General features: G+C 40.8%; 1 protein-coding gene across 2 annotated transcripts in view; it reads left to right on the top strand.

Annotated features, from left to right (window-relative positions):
• The window catches only part of hspa12a (heat shock protein 12A), a 94,629-nt gene that overhangs the window by 47,097 nt on the left and 20,898 nt on the right, over positions 1-26,634 (top strand). For both annotated transcript variants that reach the window (XM_075482029.1, XM_075482021.1), the window contains exons 2-7: positions 9,471-9,547; positions 10,130-10,257; positions 15,470-15,656; positions 18,090-18,194; positions 18,516-18,632; positions 23,914-24,085. In XM_075482029.1, the coding sequence (XP_075338144.1) occupies positions 9,471-9,547; positions 10,130-10,257; positions 15,470-15,656; positions 18,090-18,194; positions 18,516-18,632; positions 23,914-24,085 (786 nt within the window). The remainder of the gene's footprint in view (positions 1-9,470; positions 9,548-10,129; positions 10,258-15,469; positions 15,657-18,089; positions 18,195-18,515; positions 18,633-23,913; positions 24,086-26,634) is intronic.

Below are 26,634 nucleotides of genomic sequence, written 5' to 3'. Positions count from 1 at the left end.
AGTGATCTGAGAACCTTGATTTGTTTTATATCTTTATTTTATTTATTTTAAAGTATTTTATTTGAACTTATTTTATTCTATTTTATTGCACTGTGTTTTAGTCTATTGATTTTAACTGCTTGGAACGGTTGCATTATTCACTTTTACCTTTAATGCAGCTTTTATCCTGTACAGCACTTTGGTCAACCTCGGTTGTTTTTTAAATGTGCTCTATAAATAAAGTTTGAGTTGAGTTTGAGTTGAGATCAGACATGTAAAAGGATTAGTCATTCAGTGAGCCTCCTAAGCTCAATTTCTTTGTCATTTTTCGAATTCATTAATTTGACAAAGACACTAAATGGAGATCGAAGTATGTGTGTCTAAAAGAGAAATAACAGGATGTTATTTTGAAATGTGTTCCCAAACGTTTTATAAAATTTTATATTTATCTCGTTAGTGTCTGATATGTAAATCAAAAAGAAAATATCTTCAGGAGTTCTGTCTGTCAAAACATAACGTTTGCAAGTAGATGTTCTGGCATCTTAATGTCAGTTTCGTTTTAAAACCACACTATCCATGCACAAACTGCTAATCAGACACTTCCCGAACTTTAGATAAACTTTTAATTTCAGCTTTTTGTTGACAAGTCCTACACACTCAGCTCACTACTCTGTTAAGGTAAATGGGAAAAGCCAATTTGAATATTTTAGGTTTGCTGTTTGCGTTAAAAGAGAAAACTAAGAGGTAGAAATGATAGTTTGCTGGGAAGGTGTAACAATAAATCCAACCCCGCTGTCTGTGGTAATTTAGTAATCAAATAAATCGCACTACTGGTTATGAAAGGAGGACATTTATGTTGCAAGTAAACTAGAAACAAACACAATTTCTACTGATTCTCACCTACAACCTGTAATGAGTTAACATGCATACTTATATCATCATAGCAGGCAACTGAGATGGCTATAGACTTTTTGCATTTTCCAAAAAATGTTTGAGCCTTTGGAAACAAATAGCTTCTGGTAAAAACAAGCATCGCAAACCAAACGTCGAAGTAATTTACAACCAAATTCAATCTGATATATCTTCAGATTTTGTGCAGGAAATTAAAGACGAAGCACACAGTTTTAGACAAGATACGGTCGGTGATCTAGAACTTATAGTGATCAGTTGTGTAGCGCACGAGATGTTTATTATGAAATTACATTTACTTTACTTCCCTAATCGTGATTTGATTTTTGTTGAGAAAAAAGAAGTGCATGTTAAGGTGATTTTGGGAGTGGGCTGTTAGGCCGCAGAGCTGGATGCTGGCGAGATGGAGTCTAGCCACAGGTGGTCTGTAATTCGGCACCGTAATTGCCTGGCAAAGTGTATTATGGGTCTTCAGACCACTCATCCACTCTGTAGGGGTGGACTAGAGAAAAGGGTGAGTGAGGCAGAAAAATAGGATGGATAACATGATGTCCCGTTGTGAGACAATTCTGCCAGACACTCACAATACGCTGAGGGAGGATTATTATTGTATGTGTTCAAAGAACACTTTCAGTAAAGGCTATTAAGCCAGACTAATGAAAATGATGGAAGCAAATGGAGAGACAATCTCCAATTCAATTGAAATGTCACCGTGTTTTAAAGACAGGTGCAACAGACGTTTGCTGCTCTTTGAAAAGAGAGGATGTTGTCAGTCTGCAGCTCTGCACCAGGAAAGCAGGCTTCTTTTCACTCCTCAGCCCTTTACAGCCTGAACGTTGGTGTTCAGGGTCAGCTTCTCAAGTAATTTGGTGGTCAGTGAAAGCAACACTTCACAATAGCTCCTCAGTTTAGGTCCGGACCCATGCCACTTACCTTAATGTTTGTTCCTCAATTCACCTGCCAGCCTCTAAGACCACATATTTTTTTAAACTTTTACCAATATGGCAATGTCTGGAGCTGATTGAAATTAGAATTCTACCCTAAGTGCCAACAGGCTGAAATGAAGGTTTAGCTGTTTATTTAATAAAGAACATTACAAAGAGCCAATTGGCTTACAGGTTTAAACTGTTAAGCTAATAAACAGGAAATACAACTTTTTTTAATCATTAATTCTTTGGTTTGAAATATCAAATAGACTCTTAGCCTTTCAGGTAAATGCTTTTGCTGTGTAAAGTAATCAGATTGAGACTTAAAAAAAAATCTTAACCGTTTTAAATATTTCAGATACTGTGTTATTTATTCGGACATCACTCAAAGAACAGCATTTTCATTCATTTGCTGCTGTTGGCTACTAACTTGATAATTTTTATGAAGAAGCACTGATTTAAATAAATAAATAAATTTAAATCATGAAGTGAAATTCCAGCTGGAAGGTACAGTCTCAGTGAAAAGTATGCAACATGGGTACATGTAGTTGTATTATGTACTTCAGGAGCTGGTAGCACCTGTCTCACCGTGCTGTTCAACCTTTGGATGAGAAGGATATCTGCTTCTGTTGTTATTTTAGTCACTTTTCTCTGAAAACAGAGCCAACTCCAACCTTTAAGAGCTTGGGAGAGCGCACAAGACCATTTCACTTTATTGCAGTTTAGAAGAATTAACCCCATCAACGCTGTTGATCAACTAGATTGATAATCTAAATTTGATGTCAGCTGTTGGTGAAAAGTTAACTACAAATATGTTGGCAAACCAGGAAAACTAACTGAATAAATTAGTTTAGTTACCGTTGCAGTGTATGCAGCTCAGTTTGTCAGATTGCCGGGAAAGCACAGACAAAGATCAGTGGGTTAATTCCTGATGAAATGCAACAGATCACATTTGGCATGACTCTGAAATGCAACTCAACTTACCAAAAAATTCTCAGTGCTTCTTAAGGTACCCAATAGTGCTCTAAATAAAGTACTCTAAATATAAAAACTGCAGATCCAAATCTTTGTGACAGTCGAGTATAATGAACTTAAAGGCCAGTGACACAGAAGTAAAGGGTAATGGATTTAATAGAATTCAAAGAGAAACTATTGAGCAGGATCCAACCGTGGCCAGCAGGAGTAACAATGACTTGGTGAGATGGATAATCCCAGAGTCTAAACAGAGAGTTTGAGTCAAAATTCAAACCAGGTCAGAGTTGGATCAGAAGGTAGAAGAACTCGCGTGGGAGTGAAAGATGGGGAACCAGATGGATGATTAAAAAAATAAGATAAAATCTTCAGGAACTAGGTTGTGATGCTGCAGCAGGGGGGGGGGCACTGTAACACCATTCAAAGGATATCTGTTGGAACAGGGAAACACGAGTTAATGACCACGATAATGTCATATGTACATAATATCATTTGAGAAATTAAACAGGGAAAAAAGAGAGTAAAGTGAGGAAAGGTGTGACAGATGAGGCCCCCCAGCAGTCTAGGCCTATAGCAGCTTAACTATGGGATGTTTCAGGATCACCTGAGCCATCCCTAACTATAAGCTTTATAAAAAAGGAAAGTTTTAAGCCTGGTCTTAAAAGTGGAAAGGGTGTCTGCTTCCCGGACGTTTACTGGCAGCTTATTCCACAATAGAGGGGCCTGATAACTGAAGGCTCTGCCTCCCATTCTACTTTTAGAAACTCTGGGAACCTCAAGTAAACCTGCAGTTTGGGAACGAAGTGCTCTGTTAGGAAAATATCTTACAATGAGATCTTTAAGATATGATGGAGCTCGGTCATTAAGAGCTTTATATGTAAGGAGAAGAATCTTAAATTCTATTCTGAATTTAACAGGGAGCCAATGAAGAGAAGCTAAAACTGGAGAAATATGATCTCTCAGAATCAGAATCAGCTTTATTGGCCAGGCTTGACTAAACAAACAAGGAATTTGACTCCGGTACAACTTCATTCGCAAAGTACAACACTGAACAATAACATAAAAGAATAAAAATTAGAAATGCAGAACAGTAAGAGTGGAATTGAGTATGGGTGGTAAATAGGGATGTGTACGAGAATAATAAATACGGTATGTACATTTGCAATAAATAGACACTATGGGTGGGAATGCAATTCCTGGGTGTTCAACAGAGTGACTGCTTGGGGGAAGAAGCTGTCTTTGTGTCGTCTGGTTTTGGCAAGCAGTGCCCTGTATCGTCTGCCAGAGGGGAGGAGGTCGAACAGTTTGTGACCAGGATGTGAGGGGTCTGTAGAGATTTTTACTGCCCTTTTCCTGGCCCTGGACTGGTACAGGTCCTGGACGGAAGGGAGGTCAGTTCCAATAATCCGCTCTGCAGCCCTAATTAGCCGCTTTCGGACAGAGCCCTTCTAAGAACGCAGTTATAAGAACTGTCTTACTCGTATTTCGTTCTGATAACTGTCCTTCCCCAGCGGAACTGTTTCAGTCTGCATTCGCACATGAGTTGGGACTGATGCGCTGCGCGCAGCCGTCTGCGTCAGTGACGTGCTACTTTAGCCGTTTAGCGCCACATTCAACAACAAAACAAAACGAAACAGAACCCGGTAAAAGTAAGGAGAGAAGAAAAAACACCAGAAAGAAGCTAATATGGAGAGCGGGGAGGCCACCGTGTTCATGGTCTGCATGATGGTGATATTAATCATGGACGATCACATCAGGTGTCTAACATCGAGGCTGGAAGAGCTCACAGAGAGAGTCAGGAGACGAAGGATGGAGCGCAGGCGAGCAGAGCGCCGCAGACAAAGGAGACCAGTGTAAGTTTAACTTATTAAACACCCGCGAGTGGGTCTGTGTTGTATGAGTAAATATTTCAGCCGTGACAGCATGACATGGGGCGTAGCTACCGACCATCAAACACCTCCGTCAGATGTGTTCTATAGAACCCTGAAAAGACCCAGCTGAGGAGAAGGAGCTGAAATGGTTATAGGAACTGAGGGTGATGGTCCCGAGTTCCTGTATGTCCGAATGCGGGAGAAAACGGTCCCGTGGATTAAAAGGTTATTAGGACTGCCAACGGTTCCTACAGTCCGAAAGCGGCTATTGTCCGTTGCAGTTTGGCCCTGTCTCGTTTGGTGGCTGACCCAAACCAGGCAGTGATGGAGGTGCAGATGACAGACTGGATGATTGCTGAGTAGAAAGTGGTCAGCAGCTCCTTAGGCAGATTAAACTTCCTTAGCTGTCTCAGGAAGTATAACCTCTGCTGGGCCTTTTTCTGGATAGTGACAATGTGGGGAGAGATGGTTGATCCCAGGAATCTAAAGGAATCCACATTGGACACTGTGTCGTTCTGAATGGTGAGTGGGTGGAGTTGGGGAGGGGGGGGGGGCTTCTCCTAAAGTCCATTTTCATCTCCACAGTCTTCTTGGGGTTAAGCTCCAGGTGGTTCTGACTGCACCACTGGAGCAGCTGCTCCACCTCCTGTCTGTAGTCAGACTCATCCCCATCCTGGATCAGACCAATGACAGTGGTGTCATCCGCAAACTTCCGGAGTTTTACAGATGGGCTCTTTGAGGTGCAGTCATTAGTGTAGAGGGAGAAGAGCAGTGGGGAGAGGACACACCCCTGTGGGGCGCCTGTACTGATGGACCGGGTCTTTGATGAGGTACTCCCCAGTCTGACATGCTGCTGCCTGTCTGACAGGAAGCTGATGATCCACTGACAGGTAGAGGCAGGCACTGATAACTTGAGTGAGCTTCTGGTGTAGGAGTTCAGGCATGATGGTGTTGAACGCCGAGCTGAAGTCCACAAACAGGATCCTGGCGTACATCCCTTGGGAGTCAAGATGTTGCAGGATGAATTGCAGTCCCATGTTGACGGCATCATCCGCCAACCTGTTTGCCCTGTAGGCAAACTGCAGGGGGTCCAGCATGGGTCCTGTTATGTCCTTCAGATGGGACAGCATCAGTCTTTCAAAGGATTTCATGACCACAGACGTCAGGGCGACAGGCCTGTAGTCATTCAAACCTGAGATGGAGGATTTTTGTGGGGACTGGGATGATGGTGGAGCTTTTGAAGCAAGAGGGCACTTCACATAGTTCCAGGGACCGGTTGAAGATCTGCGTGAAGATTGGCGCCAGCTGTTCAGCACAGACACACAGACAAGAGGGTGATACGCCATCAGGTCCTGGAGCCTTTTTTTCCCTGTTAGTTCTCATCAAAACTCTGGCTGCAGCATTTTGGATCAGCTGAAGGCTTTGCAGAGAATATGTGGGACAGCCCAATAATAAATAATTACTGTAGTCCAATCTTGAAGTAACAAATGCATGGAGCAGTTTTTCTGCATCACTCAGACAGGAATGCGCCTTGAATGGGTTCAACGGCAGAGGAAATGAGCGGCAGGGGATATTCATTCCTAATAGTAATCTAATTTAACCCCTGATCATCGATGCAAGGTCGCAGGGTCTTATTCTTCTTCTGAACGAAGAAGAATCCGGCTCCAAGTGGGGAAGATCACTGCCTGATGATTTCTCCTGCTAGTGAGTCCATGGCCTTGTGCTCTGGCTGGGGCGCTCCTGGTAGAATATTGATGGCACACTTTTTTTATTTACCTTTATTTAACCAGGCAAGCAATTAAGAATGTAAGGATAAATTGTAAGGATGGTGAGGGGGTAAACACAGGGCTATACTAAAAACTGCTCCAGGGTCATGATACTCGGTGGGGACTTGTAGGGACTTGAGGTGGTTTGTCCTTACTTGATGCAGGAGGGAGTTGGCGGCGGAGTAAGCCGGCAGGTGTGTGGAACAGGCTGGCGGGAAGAGGGTAACAACAGATGCCATAAAAATAGTGATGTGACCTCCAACACCGAAGCTCCGAAGCACGCTTCAAACTCGACAGGGTAGTTATAGTGAAGCAGTGGGCCGGAGCTTGCTTCATGTGACGTCACTGATGACGTTTGAACCACTTCACTGCTTCATTCAGAGCGAGTCAGCTGACTGCTTCGAGTTGATGTGCGGAGCTTTGAACATTTGCCGCGATTCGGTGTATTCAAGATGGCTGAAGCCCCGGTTCATGTCCCCGTTCTACACGTATTATACGTTACGAACAGCTCTCGTTTTTTGATATTCGGAGTTTTGGATTATTCTCTCATGGAGCAACCATGCGTTCTAAAGTGTGGGAATATTTCGACCCAAACATTTCCTTGTCACACCAGCCTCCTCTGTTCCCTGTGACAGAGTATTTTCCAAAGCTGGAGAAATTGACTAAAAAAAAAGAAGAAACCGTTTGAGTCCTTCTACTGTGCAAAAACTACTTTTCTTGAATTAAAACACCTGAAGTAACACAAGCACCCTCTTTATTACACCAAGCACACTCCCAAAGAAAATATGAATGACAAACCAAAAATGTTCACATTGTTTTTAAATTATTATTCCATCCATCTATCCATCATCTTCCGCTTCTCCGGGGGTCGGGTCGCGGGGGCAGCAGCCTGAGCAGAGACACCCAGACGTCCCTGTCCCCGGCCACTTCCTCCAGCTCTTCTGGGGGGACCCCGAGGCGTTCCCAGGCCAGCCGAGAGACAAGTCTCTCCAACGTGTCCGGGGTCTTCTCCGGGGTCTCCCCCCAGTGGGACGTGTCTCACCAGGCGTCCAGGAGGCATTCTCACCAGATGCCCGAGCCACCTCATCTGACTCCTCTCGATGCGGAGGAGCAGCGGTTCTACTCCGAGCCCCTCCCGGATGACCGAGCTTCTCACTCTATCCACCTACTGTCCTGGCGGTGAATCGCCACGCAGCACACGCAACCGCCGGCAAAGCAAAATGAAGCATAGCATAGCATAAGCGTCTCGAGCCATTAACGCAAGCGCAAGGGCAGTTAAAAGAGGTATAACTCAGCCTTAAGGGAGAGCCCAGACACCCTGCGGAGGAAACTCATTTCGGCCGCTTGTATTGACGATCTCGTTCTTTCGGTCACTACCCACAGCTCGTGACCATAGGTGAGGATAGGAACACAGATTGACCGGTAAATCGAGAGCTTCGCCTTCTGGCTCAGCTGATGGCACACCAATCCGCCTGTCAACCTCCCGCTGCATTTGTCCCTCACTCGTGAACAAGACCCCGAGATACTTGAACTCCTCCACTTGGGGAAGGATCTCATTCCCGACCCGGAGAGGGCAAATTATTATTTCATGGGTAAATTAATCAATCTTTAATGAGGCACTACAAACCCATATGTACAACATACATACTACGTGTTATTATCGCGTTATTATATGCATCACATTTGCAAGGCTTCTTATGGTGCAACAATCGCTACGCCAGTAGATGTCACCCAAGGGAATTGAATGAAGCTTCGAGTAGTGAACCACTTTATGACACAATGGTTCAAAATGATTCAATGCTTCAAAAAGCCTCGTTTTGCCATCACTACATAAAAATCTAAAGCTTGGAGAGTGGACGAAGGAAACAAGATGGCAAGGTCAGAGCTAGGAGTTTAACTTGCAATACAACACAGGAGCCGGCCTTATTACCACCAGAGTAGTGAAACAATCTGGCAAAGACCAGCTGCTCCTGCAGCTCCTAAATGAGTGTCCTGATGAAGTAAGATGAGGAACAGGTGTGGAAGCAGGAGCGCCCCAGACTCTGCCCCAGACTCTGCCCCAGACTCAGAAACCACAGCAAACCATCACTGCCAAGCATGATCGTGACCGGGGGCAAAAATGTAGTTACATCTAAGACAGTTTATGGTATAAAGGGATTATTTTCACTAGGGAAATTATAAATGTTGAATTTGTTTTATTTTATTTGATGTGTAGACCAAGACAAAAACAGTTTTGATATTTCAGGCGACACACATTTCTTTGAACTCAAGCTTCCATTTAAAGTTGATAATAGGCTTTACATGATTTTCTGCGATTGCTTTGTCTTTTCCACAAATAAATGAATGTTAATGGGGGGATATTTTACTAAGAAGTTTCACTCAGCTCGCATTAGTGTTTCGGGATGTAATTGTGCACATAGGAAATTTTTTTTTTATCAATTCTTTTTGAGACATTGTAATTTTTCATTCTACAATATATCAAGAGAATCTTTTTCTCTTTTCTGAGATTTATTATGTAGAAAATCACAAAGTAACCTGTAAAATGTTTTTGAAGTATAAATAAATATAAGGATTAAGAATAAAATAAGGATTTCAACTCGTCAAAAAGATACATAATTAGCCCGTTTTGAATGTTCTTCCTCGAGCAAACCTTCATTAGTTTATTCCAGCATTTGACATTATTTTTTGTCAAATGTCCTTTGTCCCCACAGCCAGAAGGCTTTTTTACAGTGACTGCTGACATGTATTTATTTAATCACCCCCCACTGGTTGAATAATTCTATTCTATTCTGTTCATGTCTGATGTTTAATAACATACTTCATAAAGAATTGAAAGCCATTGTGGTGCAAAATAGTGACATCACAGAAATTGTTTTTAGAATAATGTTAGCATAATAATAGGAATAAAATTCAACTCTTGAGGATGTTTGGTTGTACATAGCAAAGTTTCAGTAACAACGTAAATTAATACAACAAAGAAAAATGAACAGACATTATTAACAATAAGACATTGTGACACAAAGATCTTTTCATGTCCTCCTCTGCAGATGCGATGGCGAATCCCTCTCCAGCAAAGAGCATGGGGGACCCTGGAATCACCCCTTTGTCTCCCTCACACAATCAGGTGACTCTTGTGTACATGTACTAGTTTATTTACCTAATCATTTCACACATGGTATAATCTGCTGACAGGCTTTTCAACCTTAACAAGGTTCTCTTTTAATGATTTGTTGAAATGTGATCTGTCATTCTGATAATATTCTGACAAAGTTTGACTGCTGCAGCATTGATCATGTTAGAGTCATACTGTAGTTTGTTAAGCACAACCCATATCCTTCCCTACTGTCCTTGAAAAAGCATAGTTCAGCTCTCAACTACGTCTTGGCAACTCTTTGTTTTCTTTTCCTGGCTCATTTATCTTACGTAAGAGTGCTAGAGGACCACAGCAAGATGTGGGGAAAAAAACACTGATAATGTTCACTGGAGGTACAGGAGGAAAGCTCTCTGAATCAGTAACTGCCCCAAACTTGAGCTTTTGTTATATCTATCAAAACAATAGGATTATTCTTGAGAATACAGTTGTACTGTTTTAGCATCAGTAACAGATTTAAATCTGATCTGATTTATTTTATTTTTTTTGTCATTGATGTAACTGCTGCACTGTGCAACTGTCTAACTGTGTCTGTGCATTGTCATTTGTGCACAGCAAAGCGACACAGACCAGGTGCAGACAGAACCGTCCTTCGTGGTGGTGGTTGCTATCGACTTTGGCACCACATCTAGTGGTTATGCTTACGCCTTCACGAAGGAGCCAGAGTGCATTCACACCATGAGGTAGGTAAGCACTGCAATGCAGACATTCACAGGGAAGAAGATTGGGGTGGGCTCGATATACATCAATGTAATATCACTCTGCTGACAATGGCCTGCCTGTTTCAAACAAAGTAAAACAGCTGTCTGACAGATTGTGGAGTCATTATTTAAAGAGAAGAAATAAAAAGTAGACAAAGTGACTTTTCTGCATCTCTGTTTTAATACAATGAAACAATCTGGTGTAACATTTAAGCAAGAGGACCAAGCAGAAGCACACCATTTTATTTCGTAAATGACAAACTGGATTACTTGCTCCTCCCAACTCTCATAAGCATCAGTGCACTTCCCAAATTTGAACAATAGATTACCTGTAACAACAGACAAAAGGACTACATCGTGACAACCTGGTACTTCACTAAATCAAATGTGCATCTTCTCAAAAATGTTGGTCCATGTCACAAAGATGCATGTTGTATCAGCTGTATTTGGCCCTCTTGGTGGTGCTAAGTATTGTTTGCGAGGCAGGTATATACATGCAGAAATGAACAGACTGAGGACTATAATATAGTTTTAAAACAATTTGTTAGGTGGGTAGAGTAGCCTAAAATTGTACTCAAGTAAAAGTACTGTTACTTCAGAATAATATTACTCAAGTAAAAGTAAAAAGTAGTCATCCAAATAATTATTTGAGTAAGAGTAAAAAAGTGCTCGGTGAAAAAACTACTCAAGTACTGAGTAACTGTTGAGTAACGTCTGATTTATTTGTTAACACAAGCATTCAATCAGACAGACAAAAATACTAAATAATCATCTTTAGGCAAATTAGAGTTCATCCAATTGATAAAATAAATGAAAATTAATTAATTAATTAATTACAAAATATCTTAGATTAAAATAATCCAAGTAAATTCAAGAACTTTAATAAAAAATAAAATAGACTTAGGAAATGTTTAAAACATATGTAACCTAAAAAAACAAACATTCACCTATCCATGGGGAAAAAAAAAAACTTACCGCTACATGTTTCCTCAAGTTAGATGTTGAGTTTCTGAATGCTGATATGTGCGTTTGTTTTGGTTGACACAGAAGACACATAATGTAGCTGCTGTTTCTCACTCTTTGTAAGGTAAACATGCTTTCAGTATGAGGCCTCGTCTGTGTCTTCATTTCCCACCGTTGATTCTGACATTTTTCATCTGTTTCTTTGTTTGTTTGCTACGACTGTAAAGCTAACCCGTCCCGGCGCTGAGATTGAGTATGGTCACGTGACCAGACTGCACGGCTACGTTTGATTGGTGAAACACAGTCAGGTGGTAGAGCCTTTGGCGGAAGTCTCTCTCTCTGTCAGAATAAAACATTAAAATGAGGCGTACGCGGGGGGATAAAAATAACGAGGCGTAGAATACCAAAGAGGTAAGTAACCAGCTCATTGTAGCCTAATGTAGCGGAGTAAGAGGACAGTTTCTGCTGCACACATCTACTCAAGTAAAAGTAAAAAGTATAGAGATTTAAAACTACTCCTAGAAGTGTAATTTTTTCAAAAACATACTAAATGTAACTCGTTATTACCCACCTCTGGTCCTCAAGTTAAAGTTCCTATGTTTGTAACAATGTGTTGATGTTTTCCTGAAGGCTACTTATACTGCTGCCTCTGGGTAAAAACATCCAGTAGGGTGAAATACCCAATCACCGCCACAAATGACCCATGGTCCGGCTTAAGTTTGCCGAGTGTGAAGCAGTATCTGGAATTTGACACCTCTGATCCCTGTCACAGTTCTCTGGTCTGAAGAGTGCAGACCCTTCCTATCACAGTGGGAGATCATCTGACAGCTGTGACAAGAATCAGAAGTTTTCAATCCCAGGTACAGCGAAACATGTGCCCGCCTCCGTCCAGAGCATGGATTGTTCCACTATAGAGTTAATGGAACAATCAGGACGGAGATTTTCTGCAGCAGCGGAGTGGTCTGTTGTATTACTGGTCCTCCTCTTTCTTCTTTTTGATTTCACTTTGCCTCAAACACACACACACACACACACACACACACACACACACTCTCACAAAAATTTTCAAAGGACCAGGCAAAGAAGAGAGTTTTGTGAAGGGGCTCTGCAGGAGATTTGCTGTTATCCACAACTTTACAGTGCTTAATTTAAAGAACACAAGGACCCCAAACCATTGTGCATACATGGAAAGCTCTGACGCAAGCTGACCCAAATTGTAGCATGAATAGGACAATGTGTGCAGCCACAGAGTTCTGATCTGTTTGCAAATGCGGATGGAGAAACCATGTAACCAGTGCAGGCTGCTTTTAAAGGGGCCTGATCAATCAGTCTGATTTATCAACCGACTTAAACAGAGGACATGTCATATGAATTATCAGGTGGGGAGAATTGGGCCCCCCTTAAACACCTCAAGATACCTTAACATTGAATTCCGGGATCTGGAAATAGCAGTGATATAGTACAAGTCCAAGATTGCGATTGACAATTTTTTTTAACAATATTTCTTCAAAGTATACTTTGTTTGGGGGGGCTTTTATGCCTTTAATGGACAGGACAGTTTGAGAGAGACAGGAAGCAGGGGGCAGAGAGATGGGGAAAGACATGCAGCAAAGGGCTGTCCAATGCGGGACTCGAACCGGGGCCAGCAGCCTCTGTACATGGGACGTCTGCTTAACCCACTATGCCACTGACTACCCCCAAAGTATACATTTTATCAAAACATGTTGGATTTACGTACCAACAGAACATGTGATACCTTCACAATAAAAAAAAAAGACCAAATGTGGCTGTCAGCGACAGAGGAAATCGGTCTCTGGATATTTCTTCAAGCAATTTCTTCTTCTTGATGATTGTTGGAACAGGTTAACTGACATTAACCATCAGGGGGAAAAAATATTTAGATTCTTCCCTAAATTATATCCAGTGTACAGCTCCATATCCTGCTGAATATTTAGTTTAGGCACAATTAATCTCTTCTTATCCAAAGACTTCACAGAGGATGAATCCATCAATCTGAAACTTCATCATAGAAATGTAGTATATTCTACGTGAGCTGGCTCTTAATCAGTAAAATTCACTTATTGGATATAGACACAAGCACGGTACATACTTCACTGTTCAAAGTTGCTCCATCAAAGGTAGCTAGAAACTTGGGTGTCATAATTGATGACCAACTAACCTTTAAAGATCATGGTGCCTCCGTTGCTCGATCATGCTGCTTTGTATTGCTAAACATAAGAAAGATCAGGCCGTACCTAACCCAACATGCCACACAGCACAGGTGCTGTAAAACCAATGCAGATGGTCCAGAACGCGGCGGCGCGTCTGGTCTTCAATCAGCCTAAAAGAGCACACGCCACCCCTCTGTTCATTGAACTCCACTGGCTACCCTTAGCCGCCCGCATCAAATTCCAGTTACTGATGTTAGTCTACAAAGTCCTTAATGGAACGGCTCCCATCTACTTGAATGCTCTTGCAAAGGCTTATGTCACTCCGGTCCTCACAGGATTGTCGTCTAGCAGTGCCTACACCACGCTGAAGACAATCCAGACTCTTTTCATGTGTCGTTCCACAATGGTGGAATGACCTACCGAGCGCTACCAGAACAGGGGCATCCCTGAATATCTTCAAGAAACTCTTGAAGACCCAGGTCTTCAGAGAGCATCTCCCATCATGCTCTGACCCTGTACTTCCCTACCCCCTCTACTGCACTTTATCTTTCTGTACTTCCCTCCAATGCCTGCACTCTATCTCTACACTGTCCCTTCTGACGGAGTCTGACTTGTGGTTTCCTTCTATGTAGCTTATTGTTAGCTTTGACGTTAGCTGTAATGTTATATATTTTTTCAATTGTAAGTAGCTTTGGATAAAAGCGTCTGCTAAATGCATAAACATAAATGTAATTTATTTCAGGCCAGCCTCCAGTACTATATTTAATGCTGGCCTAGTAAGAACTAGTGTGTTCTGACTTTAGAAAAGAACATATGTTATTGTTGTTATTCTATATCAAAAGACCAGTATGTCTCACTCAGAGGAATTATGTCTATACAAACTAGATGTTTGATTAGATATATGTTTCATACAGCTTCCATTCATTCCATAAATTAATTTTAGTTCTGGTCTCCACTTTGCCACGGGCAGTCAGGGTCTGTTAGGCCATGGTGATGTGGGGACTGATTGAATGTAGGTCTGTGATATAAGTTAAGAAGCAGTATATGCTCATGTACAAATTCACATTTTAATTGATGTGCTTTAGCTTAGTATTGGCTCAGCTCACTTGGAGCTACATGCTTAATGTGCCACTTGAGCTGACACCAAGCACAACAAATTTCATGGCACTCCAACAGTAATGATGCACATTGTTACATGGTACATGACAATAAAGAATCTTGAATATTGGAGTCTGAGCTGAGGCAGTATTGTTTCGCAGCCTAATCAGTTGATATAAAATCTTTGATTTTTGATTTTTATACATATATGATCAAGAATATATTTTGAATTGAATCATGAAACCAAGAATTATAATGAAATTGAGCTGTGTGATATTTACCGCTCCTTCTGACTGCGAATGACTTTCTTCTTACCCTTCTAAGTAAGGTTTTAAGCTCTATGGGTTTGCCATGTTTCCTCAGGTTTGACATGGAGCATGTCTGATGACAGAAATACCCTAAGTTTTAAACTGTTCAGTGTGTCTTTCTTTTTTTGTATGTTGGTGTCTTCTGAGGTTACTTTGAGTAATGTGCAACAGTTTGATTTAGAGAACCATAAGCCATCTCACCCTTGATGGTGTTGCAGTCTATTTCTTTGCTGATCTTCCTATTAGGAAAGTAATGGAAATGCATTTATGTGTGACAATCAGATTTAAAGCAACCAAAAGAGCATGTATATAAAAGCACCAACACAAACAGTCTTGTGTCTCCACACTTGAGGCATTCTTTGAGAGACAAAATCCAGTCATATACTTCTCCCAAGAAAGAGAGATTAATCTCATAAAGCTGACATCAGCTTGTCCCGAATTACTGCGGTAGCTCAATCCACTGAGTTCATGTGGCTTTCTTCAGGGAACTTACTTACTGAGTTCAATTCATTGGAACCATTTACAAATGAACTGTGAAAGATACATACTGTCCAACTGACACAAACAGTTCCAAAAGTCAGTATTTGATTAACTCAAAACAAGAAATTCAGATTTTTAGTTCATCTGTGGATAACCGACTCTTTCTCTTTCTAGACGTTGGGAGGGTGGAGATCCTGGTGTGTCCAATCAGAAGACTCCAACTACCATCCTACTGACTCCAGACAGGAAGTTCCACAGCTTTGGTTACGCGGCTCGTGATTTTTACCATGACCTGGACCCCAGCGAGTCCAAACAGTGGCTCTACCTGGAAAAATTCAAAATGAAGCTCCACACCACTGCAGTAAGGATGCAAATACATTGTCTACCCATCAGATTCTCGGTCACTCATTTTCTGTGCAGCAGGAGTATAAACATGCTTCATCTTCATTACTCAATAACTGTCTCACTCTGACGGATGTGATGCATGTGTTACTGTGTGGTGCAGCAGAGCTGATGCTTTCCTATGACGTGCCCATCACATGCTCCCCCACTGCTTAGGTGGCCTGCAAAGGCCTCAAAGATTACAGAAAACTGATGACAATCATTCCATGAGTTAGCTTTGTTAAAGTGAAAAGGATTCACTCTGGATGTCAGGATGACAGAAGACGGACTCTGAATCTGCCACACCCTGCACCATCCTGCATTTCAGCAGCTTCAGTTTTGCATTTGACCGCAGTGTCAGCACGGCCTCCACTCTGCACTTCAGCTGATGAGACAGCAGCAACATTATGTTGCCTTCTGTCTTTTACAAATGTCAGTTTCTTCTGGAGTGATGTGGCTTATTAATTAACACGAGTTGAATTAATGTGTGTTATGAAACAGAAATAAACTGCGGGCCCTTCTCAAACATGTGAGGGAATATCTTACACCTCTTTAAATAACATTTGGGAAACTGTGCTGCTTTTTTTAAATTTAATTGTGAATAGATAAGAACATATTCAATTGGTGGAATACTCATGGTAGTTATCAAAAAGAAGGATGTCTCTATTGGTTAATGAATATGTATATTCCTTTTCCTATTTTTGTCACAAACATGTGTTTTTATATTTGTATGCTCGTTTGTTGAAATTTTGCCTTCACCAGAGATCTCTAGGTTATTTCTCTTTCACCTTCAGTTTGCCATTAAACTATCCTGCTTAGGTTATTCTGAGAAAAGGATTTTCTTTGTAAATGGCATCACAGTTTTACCAACAAACTCTCACTGAAGCAATGTTTACTTGCTGCTGAAAATAGCCTCACAGAATGTACCATTTAAAACAACACCAGATGTGTGAGAGCCTAAAAACTACATGCTTCTGTCTAGTTTTGTGGTAAATTAACCTTTTTTATGTGCATTCCTCTGAATTAAATTGCCCTGGAGAGCCAAGGGTGTGAAATGATGCAGTTCACAACTTTCCTTCCAATCGCACCTTTTGCTTTAGAGTACCATATCAAACTCCAGCAACTAGATCATGAAACACTTTTTGCTTAATAGATAGAAGTAAAGATTCTGGCCATAACAAATAAATTTGGGGAGGAAGACAACACATGGCAGATGCTGCGTACACAGTGCTATTGGAGGAAATGAGAAAAAGAGATGAAGTCAATGAGCAAGACATGGGACAAGAATAAAAATCGGATTGGATTTTGCTCAGAGAAAAATCAGGATACTGGACTGGTGCAGAATTGTTTTGTTTTTTTGCTATTGGTTGGAAATAACTGATTAGCTCAGCTGTTCTGTGTTGTGTTGCATTTGCTTTTTCTGCTGCTAAGGTGCAGGTCTGATAATTATGGAAAGAATACGATCATGATCATTTCCCCTTCTGCTCTGTGGAAGTTGTAAATCTCAAGTGATTAAAGCTGTGGTTGATCTTATTATTAACATGTTCATACCCCTAAACATTTACTTCAGTGCTCTGTATCACGGCTAAGGGAACTCATACAACATAAGCCTGTTATGTTATTTATTAGAGGTTTAAATGTAAGTTAAGTCTCACAGATAACACCTCAGTAAACCACAGAATGTTGGCAAATACATTTTTCACACATAAGAATGTTTGGCCAGTTTTTGCAAATTTTTTGGCTTGTAATTTTTCAGTCCTTCAAACGTACAGCTATATCTCAAGAGAAAGCAGTCATGTGCTGATCAGAAGGTCTGTGCTTTGATTAGCAGCTTCACCGGACCACATGTTGAAGAGTCCTTCAGCCAGGCGCTGAACCCCATGTTGCCTCTGAAGAGAAAAAAAGAGCACTTTGTAGCCTGTAACACTGTAGACTAAGACGTGCTATATGAATGTGCGAGGGAATGTGGCTCGTAGTGTAAAAGTGCTTTAAGTGGGCAAACCACTATAGTGAGAAAACCACTATATGGGCACAGTCCATTTTCCCTTTCAAAAGGTTGGCACTGTAATATAAAGTAAAATTCTTTTCTCCATTGCACTGTTGTGAAGCTCTGATGTGTGACTGACCTCTGTCCATGTTGCCTTGACTTTGGCCTCCAAACCTCTTCTCCACAGGGGATCCCTCCCCATGATTTTATTTGTGTTCATCTTGTAGCTGGCATCCTCTCTCTCAGACAGAAGAGAAGTAGACGGAGCAATGTTCCGCATGATCACGACTTTATCTAGAATACATAAGAACAGTCGGAAAAAAATAAATAAATACCAACCATATATCCTTCATTATTATGCTCAATGAGTCGGTTTAAACTGTCTTACAATTCTAACTTTGATCTTTCTCTCTCTCTGACGATCAGAATCTGTCTATCGACACAGACCTCCACGCAGCCAATGGAAAACGGGTGAAATCTCTTGACATCTTTGCATATGCACTGGCCTTCTTTAAGGAGCAAGCATTAAAGGTAACACAAGTCTGTCGGCTCTACATTTACTCTCGTCTTATATGGACAGTGATGTATACTCTTACTGTGTCAGTGCAGAGTAGAAAAGCATTTTTAGAATATATAGAAGGAAAAAAGGTTTTTGGGACAGCACCAATCTAAAACCTTAAATGATTCAAGAAAGAAACCATTGGAGTGGAACATATGTTAGTTCGGGTCATTATGTCATCCATGGAAAAGATGCAGTAACCCAGACCTTTTCTGTTCTCAGGGATACTTGACTGTGGTGGTCTTATTCCACACTGGCACATTAACCCTTGTGTTTAAACGTTTCTGTTGCAGGAGCTGAGTGATCAGACAGGTGGAGATTTTGATAACAATGATGTGAGATGGGTGATCACAGTTCCTGCCATCTGGAAAATGCCTGCAAAGCAATTCATGCGGGAAGCTGCCTATAAGGTGGGGGGAAAAAAAATGTAATACTTTGATTTGTTTCCAAACTCCAGCTTAAAATCAGAAATCTTTTTTTCACATAACAGTTTTGTCTCAATTGATGAAAAAAGATGTCCTTGTTAATCTGCCACTGTTCCTCTTTGGTAATTCACACATGCCAAACAGAGGCAGCTCAGCCCAGCATTGGTGTGTCCTCCGTGCATGGAAACACAATAGCCCTCCAACCCTAATGCAGATTACCTGAAGACTGAATTTCAGACAATGCAATATTACTAGGGCTGGGCGAGTTAACTCGTTATTATCGCGTTAACTTGTTAATTATTTAACGCCGATAAATATTTTTTCGCGCATTAACGCAGGTTTTATTTTGTAAAAGTGTGTTGCTCACAGGCTTTTATTTTGTAAAAGTCTGTTGCTGTCTGCTGCGGAACCGGAAAAGAAAGTAATCGGCGGATCCACCAAACATGGAGAAGGGTACGGAACTTTTACTCGGCCACTTTCATTTTACAGTTCTCCCAGACGACGGAGTCGACAGAACCAAAGTCATCTGTAAACGCTGCCAATATGCCGCCCATTGATTGGATGTGAGGCTCCGGTTCTTTTCATAGATGTTTATTAATGCCACATCAACACCGTAGAACTAAATGTTCGAGTAAACAAAGTAAAAGACAACATTAGTTGTTGTAATCATTAAAGAAATAGCATTCTTAGCATTGTCGCTGGTCCCAATAAATAATCAAAGTAATACTGGCCACTTTAGCTTCTCAACCAGCGGCAGTCATTCCCCAGAGGCAATCTTCACGGTCAAAACCAGGATTCTTTAACTTCAACTTCTCTGCATCACATTCACACAGTTACAGCAAACACCACGAAGCATGGAAGAATAAAATAAAGATAAACTAGCAGGTAACATCACAGCTACAGGTGCTCCTCAGTCTGTGTGTGAAGCTCACGGAGCTAACCGGCGCTACTTCCTGTTTTACTTGTTTCAACATAAAAGCACTTATTTCCAAATAAATAAAAAAAAAACAGCCAAGTTGAATTATCTTCTCAGCGTAGTAGTTCCAGTCTAAAATATCACTTAAAGGCAAAACACACAACTGATAGCAGCAAGTCATTCAAGGAAACAGACAGTGGAGCGAGGCTTCTACATAAAAACTACAGAAAGATGCTGATGTTAAAAGTGTGTTTGCACAACAAATGTTATGGCACTTTCATTCATATGGCAGCACATTTGAAATAAAACTAAATGCTAAAGGCTATACATTACTTTTGAATTCATTTTTGGATTTTGCGTACAAATGAGATTAATCGTGATTAATCAGGGGAATCATGTGATTAATTAGATTAAACATTTTAATCGTTGCCCAGCCCTAGATATAACGTCAGCAATTTTGTATTGTTGTAATGTCTAGTGACAACAACATGTCTAGCTGGTTCATTCCATTCAGATGAATACATTTAGAATATATATATTTTTGTACGTAGTCTTTACTGCATGTCAAGCAAAATGTCGTTTTGTGCTGATTTCAGGAAGTTTTGGGTAATCCGCAATCTGAAGTGGAGCATGGCAGTTGTTTTTCTTCATGACTCAAAAGGCTAATATTTGTGATTTCTTTTTTTTGAAAGAGATATACTATGTGGGTTATTAAATGACTCTTGGTGATTGTTAACATAACCCAAAGGTTATGCTGGTGAGGTTACAGGTTATTAAGCACATCATTTACACCCAATATTTACAAGTAATAAAAGCCTGCCATCTGCCTTCATGTACCTTTTCCTGCTCGGTTATATTTCCTTTTTCTCTCCGGGTTCTTTTACCTTTTGCTGGTCCTCGTAAGTGTAGAATGTTATATTTACATGAGTGAATCTCCAGACCATCAGTGTGTGTGGCCACATGGGTGTGGCTGTCTGCAGTGACAATGGAAGCTGTAAAGGGCGGGTAAGCTGTGGAATCCAGAGTGTTGATAGTTTTTCATCATGGACAGAAAAAAAGATGAACTGAAAGATGAAAGATGTTTACTGGTTTTATTCAGCTACCCAATGTTGACCAAGTTCATTATTTTGCTTTGTGAGAAGAGTGTATGTTTCATGCTGGACCGTAACTGTAGAAGCAAACGTAAAAGCACCAAATGAATACATTTTTGTGAATGCACAACGGACTTTGCAGACTTACCTGAATATAGAATTGTTACGCACTTGTTACCATCTGTGTTACTGTTTGTACATTACACTTCATCAGATATTTTTCTTTGCTAGTTCCTGTATGGTCAGAACAGTATTGTGCAACGGTGAATGGAAGATTTGACAACTTGAGATCAGATCCAAGGTGGAACCAGCTATCAGATTACATCATTACATCTTGTAAAATCATTGATTATACATGAACTTTATATCCGTTCTCTCATCGAACTCTGAGAAAGAAATCAAATAATCTTGTTTACCAAAACCATTTTGAACATTTCCCCTGATTACAGTTGAGGAGATTATTCCAGACCAGTGTACTGTTAACTTTTGTTAAGCCTTTTGTCCCATTCGTGTCCCCGGTTAGCATGTTTGGGAAGAAATGAAGAAGGATATAACCGAAGGGGGTTATCACAAAGAGAGATGGAGGCAGGATGGGGGGATGAACTGATGGAGAGACGTGACTGGAATGTAATTAAATGCGCTTGAAGTCAAAGACGAAGAGTAGGGCAGCAGAGGGGAAGCTGGGCATCTGCAGTGACTCAGCATCTGGCAGTGATCATTTGATTGGCTGCTCACAGAGGGAGGGAGGGAGAGAGGCGCTGTTCCTGCCTGCAGCCCTTTTGTCTTTCATGTAGTGCAGCTTCTTTAGAATTCTTCATAGAAAAACTCATATTGAATATGCTCGTCAAGAAATTTAGAATCAAGTTAGGAAGGACAATTAAACTGAAACAAAAAAGTAGAGGAACAAAGCTGTGAAGGTACCTGTCTGTCATTCCAGAACAATCGTCATTCACCACCAGCAGCTTTTTAACAGAATACTGATTACACAATATCATGGCTTAGGTTTTGCATTCATCTGTGGCCTTCACACTTTCTTCTTAGTTCTTGATCGTCAAACTTGACATTATGACGATACAAATTAGAGAACTGTATGTACTCTAGGGTACGTGTAAACATTCTGAACTGTTCATTGCAGTGTTTGGCTTTGAACTTAACTTGGTAACTTGTACAATGACCTGTGGCTGTGGCAGGAATGTGCAATTTCTCTGCTTAAAGGTAATCTACCTGTTTCTGATACCTCAAAAAGCTACAGAAGGAGAGGGATAGAAAACAAGGTGGAAAATTGTAGACTGCGAGAGAGAACACACAACATAAGCTACTGAGAACACAAGTTACTGATATGTAGTAGTGCAATAGAAAGAAGAGGGGGAACAAAAGAAGAACTCACTGCATCATGGGCAATACCTCAATAGCCTAGACCAGGGGTGTCCAAACTTTTTTTCCTGAGGGCCACATACAGAACAATACACAAAGGACCGGGCCACTCATTAGACATGAGGTACGCTGCCTCACTTCTAATACACTAATATTGGCAAAATCAATCAAATACAGGTAAATTATGTTTGATAATTGAACATGTTTGAAGAAAACAGCCTCCATCATAGCTCTCCATTAGTAGATTTTCATGTTATTTTTTACAAAAAGGTTGGCAGGTCATTCTAGAGAGAACATAGTTGCATACCTCTATCCTTTGCTCGTTTCTCTTTGTCTTTTCCTGAATTGGGCACCTGATGGCTTTGACTGTTTTCTGTCCATCTCTGTTTATTTGGCACTCGACAATCAACAGATTTCCCATGATCCCCCAACACTGTCACTCACGACTAGAAGTCAAGACTAAACCAATTCACCTGGGTGACCACATAATCGTTTCGTATCACCTATTTTTTTAGCCATTTAACACAGTTCAGAAAAGGTGCAGGAATTATAGACCTGTATTTAGAACATTATGAATGAGATGTGCGTTATTTGGAAGATTCATCAGTGTCACGTTGGGTTGGTGTAACGTGGTGGGAAAGGAGGACCCGGATGCAGATGTTTCAAATAAAACACTTGATTTATTTTAAACAATCCAAACAAAAGTGCGGCTGAGCCGGAATTAAAAAAAAAACTTGAATAAAACAAAAACCTGACTATAACTTTGAAAACATGAAGAAACCTGACATGGACAAGGATTGCTGCTGACATGGCATCGGTGACGGTGAGGATCTGGCAATGGGCATGAAAAAACCTGAAGACTAAATACTGAGGGTGATTGGTGATGGAGTGCAGCTGAGGGGGGAAACACAGGTGACGTGAGTGAAGCTGATGACCAGGGCAAGAGTGACTGAGGAAAAACATGGCAAAAACTAAAGACTAACCCGGAACTTAAAGCATAACAACTAACAGACATGACAATTAGTGTATTGCACTATACGATCTCCCCCCACGTGTCATGAAAAAATGCTGCCCACAGGCGGCTGCCTGGTTTGCCCGTGCAAAAACCCGCCTCCTTTTGTTAACACGAAAAAAAAACTGTTGCTGCGTTAGCAAGCTAGCTGTCGTTTGCTTCACCTTCTCCTCCCGCTCGGCGCCAGTGTAGGACGTGAAGGTCTGATGCGTTGTTTCATAATGCCTTTGTACATTGTACTCTTTCATCACAGCAACACTCTCATTGCAAATCAAACAAACACAAGTCCCCTTGGTTTCTATGAAACAAATATTAATTTTTGCACTTTTCTGCACTCGCTTGCAATCTTGCGTCTCTTTGGTAGCGCCATTTCTGGTGACCCTGAGCACATTTTTTCTTTGATTGTTTGCTTTGTGTGAGATGCTGCCTTGTTCAAGAAAGTAGCTCCGCCTACTGTTCAAACTAATAAGTACAACAAAAGTGGTAACCACAAATATTATGTGTGGGCCATTGTCCATAAGAGTTTTAGACTTTGCTACGGGCCAATTAAAAATGGATGGCAGCTGGCCCGGGCAGTAGTTTGGACATCCCTGGACTAGACCTTAAGAAATATTATGGTGTAGTTCAGGATAACCTGAGCCAGCATAAACTATTAAACTTTATGCTTAACATTAAAAATTGTGAAGGTACCTGCCTAGTAGATAAACAGCTGAGATATCCCACAGCTGTGGAATCACGATACCGACATGAACAAACAACACCTCAAAACAAAGTTTACTTCAGACATAAAGCTAGATGAAAACTACAAGCTTTTAAACAGTTGTGTGTAATCTGAGTGAGTCTAATGGTCCTGGCTGTTTTTCTCCTCCATAGTCTGGTTTGGTGTCCCGTGACAGCCCAGAGCAGCTGATCATCGCCTTAGAGCCGGAAGCAGCATCAATCTATTGCCGAAAGCTCCGCCTCCACCAGATGGTGGACCTGGCTATGCAGACCACCCAGAACGGCTTCAGCCCCACTGACAATGTTGGAAGTGGAATGACTCAAGGTATGTCCCTTCAGAACTAAAACAACTGGTTTTGGTTGTTCTCCAGCAATACCTTGAATATGCTGTGTATATTTCCCATTTTCTCTGATGCCATACATATATGATTAGTTATTCCCCCGACTGTATGTTTGACTTTCTGCTCTCTTCACGTTGTTTCTCTCTGTAGTGTCTCCAGGCCATGGTAAATAACTTTTTACAGCCAGACACAGAAGGCATGAGGCACATTGACTTATTTCTTTTAAAGCATCACATTTCAGTTTGCTTTTGCTTCTTTTCTTGCTCTATAAATCTCAGTTGTTTCAAAAATTCAAAAATTGATTATTATTACGGTATCGTGAGGACAGACATAGTGGTGTACTGCTTAACACCAAGGGTTCACAGATTACATGTATCTACTTTTTTCCAGTTCACAGTAATAAACCCAAAATATTGCAGAACTTGACTCTTCTGTAAATGTTCTTCTGTAACCAGCTGTGCTAGAATGAGTATGGGGAGAGGCGAGGTCCTGCCTCCTGCCAGGTTCAAAGCATGTGTTGCTCTCGCTTGGTCCAAGTTATTATCTGGCCTTTAATTATAATAACCAGATTATATTTTTTGGGTGCATTTCTAACATCATATCATTGCCATTGTAGTCTAGTTATTGCCATTGAACTGTAAATTCAACACAGAATAGTTTCGTCAATGCAGAAACATGCAGGGAAGTTTCAGTGATGACATAGGAGAAGGAGCAACAGCAAATATCCACCTTTCCTTTTCATTTTTCACAGTTCTTTCACTTTTTTGCAGTTTTTGTTAAATGCCACCTTTAAAAAAAAAAAGAGTTATTCTAATGCTTTTCTTTGTCTCTTCCCTGTCACAGTTTTTGTTTTGCATGCAAGCAATGAGAACCCAGTTTCTACCTATTAGTAGTAGTTAAGACATTTCAGACAGTTATGTAAGAATAATATATCCGTGCTCCCTGTTGCCATCTCTTTACTGGTTTGTTTTTGTTCTCTCATGTATGTATGTATTTCTCTCATGCTTTAAGCCTTTGAAGATGTTTTAGTAAAATAGCTCATATATACCTGTGCAAGCTCACGAGTTAAACAGATTTTCAGATGAATCAGACCCAGAAAAGGCCTCGTGTAACTTTAGTATTTTAAAAGCGTTTTGTTTTTTTCTAATTCAAAGCAAACTAGGAAGATGACCTTAGTTGAGGTGACACGTCTAACTCTGGGGTTGTGAAAGTGTGTGCTGTATCTCTTCCTGTGCGGGCTTTATGCTCTCCTGGATGACAGTCAGTTTTGACTTGGTTCTGTTTGTATTTGAACTGTTTTTTTATTGGAACAGTTGAAGACAGACTTTTTTTTATAAATATTACCTGCACAACATTTTGATTAACTCTTTATAGTTGTCTTGGGAGTTTTGGTGATGTTTTTGCTGGAACATTGAATAGATGTACTGTTAATGGTAGACCTTTCTCATGCCCTCTGCACTGTTAATGAGAGTTGAAAAGCTGTCCTTCCTTTTATGTATTCTTTCCTCTGTGTAGGAGGAAATGTCCCTCTGCCATTTTCTTCCTGCTTTATTGAGCAAACCTTAGTTCACATGGCTTTAGTACCCTGCCTGTTGAATAGCCTGGAGTAGTTGAGCGTGTATATTTCAGTGAAACGTGGAAATTCTTTTTCTCCTAAAAGTCTTAGAATAACAGCTTCCTTTGTAGTTTATTTCTCCATAAACTTTTACAGTAGAATTCTCTTTTTAAATCAAATTGTTTGGAGTTTCTTGAACTCGCCACCTTCACTACATGATTACTCCATGAGCAGCATGATATGTGGGTCATGTTTCACAAATTGTTTTGTAGTGGTGTGTGCTATAATACAGTGGCTTTTGAAATGAGAACTCCAGTTATTGCATAAGCTAGCCAAGATGTTTGGTAGTCCTACATAGAAATGGTGTAGTTTATTAATTTTATTAATTTAAATTTAATTCAGAATTTCTGTGTGGAGTTTGCATGTTCTCCCTGTGTATGCGTGGGTTCTCTCCGGGTACTCCGGCTTCCTCCCACTGTCCAAAAGCATGTATGTTAAGTTAATTGGTGTCTCTAAAAAACTGTCCTTTTGGAGTGAGTGTGAGCGTGTGTGTGGTTGTTTGTCTCGTTTGTCTCTGTGTGGCCCTGTGATGGACTGGCAGCCTGTCCAGGGTGTACCCCGCCTCTCGCCCATTGACCGCTGGGATAGGCTCCAGCCCCCCCGCGACCCAACCGACTGATTCAGTGGTATAGAAAATGGATGGATGGACATTTAATTCAAGCCAGAGAGACTTAAAACTATTCTCTTCATTTTCAGATAACCTTACAAATCACACCTTATATCAATGGTATTCAGATCCTTCATTTAGTACTTTTCATAGGACACTTTGATTGTTGTTCTTTTAGGCTTTGCACATGGGGATCTGGATTGTTTATCCCATTCTATAATAGCTGAGCTAGTGATGCAGATACAAAGGCATGAGAGAAAGGAGGTTAGGCTTCATTTACACTGCAAGTCTTGATGCCCAGATCAGATTTT

The sequence above is a fragment of the Odontesthes bonariensis genome, chromosome 2, assembly GCF_027942865.1.
Source record: "Odontesthes bonariensis isolate fOdoBon6 chromosome 2, fOdoBon6.hap1, whole genome shotgun sequence".
Lineage (NCBI taxonomy): Eukaryota > Metazoa > Chordata > Actinopteri > Atheriniformes > Atherinopsidae > Odontesthes > Odontesthes bonariensis.
This window is presented reverse-complemented; position numbering and strand designations above follow the sequence as displayed.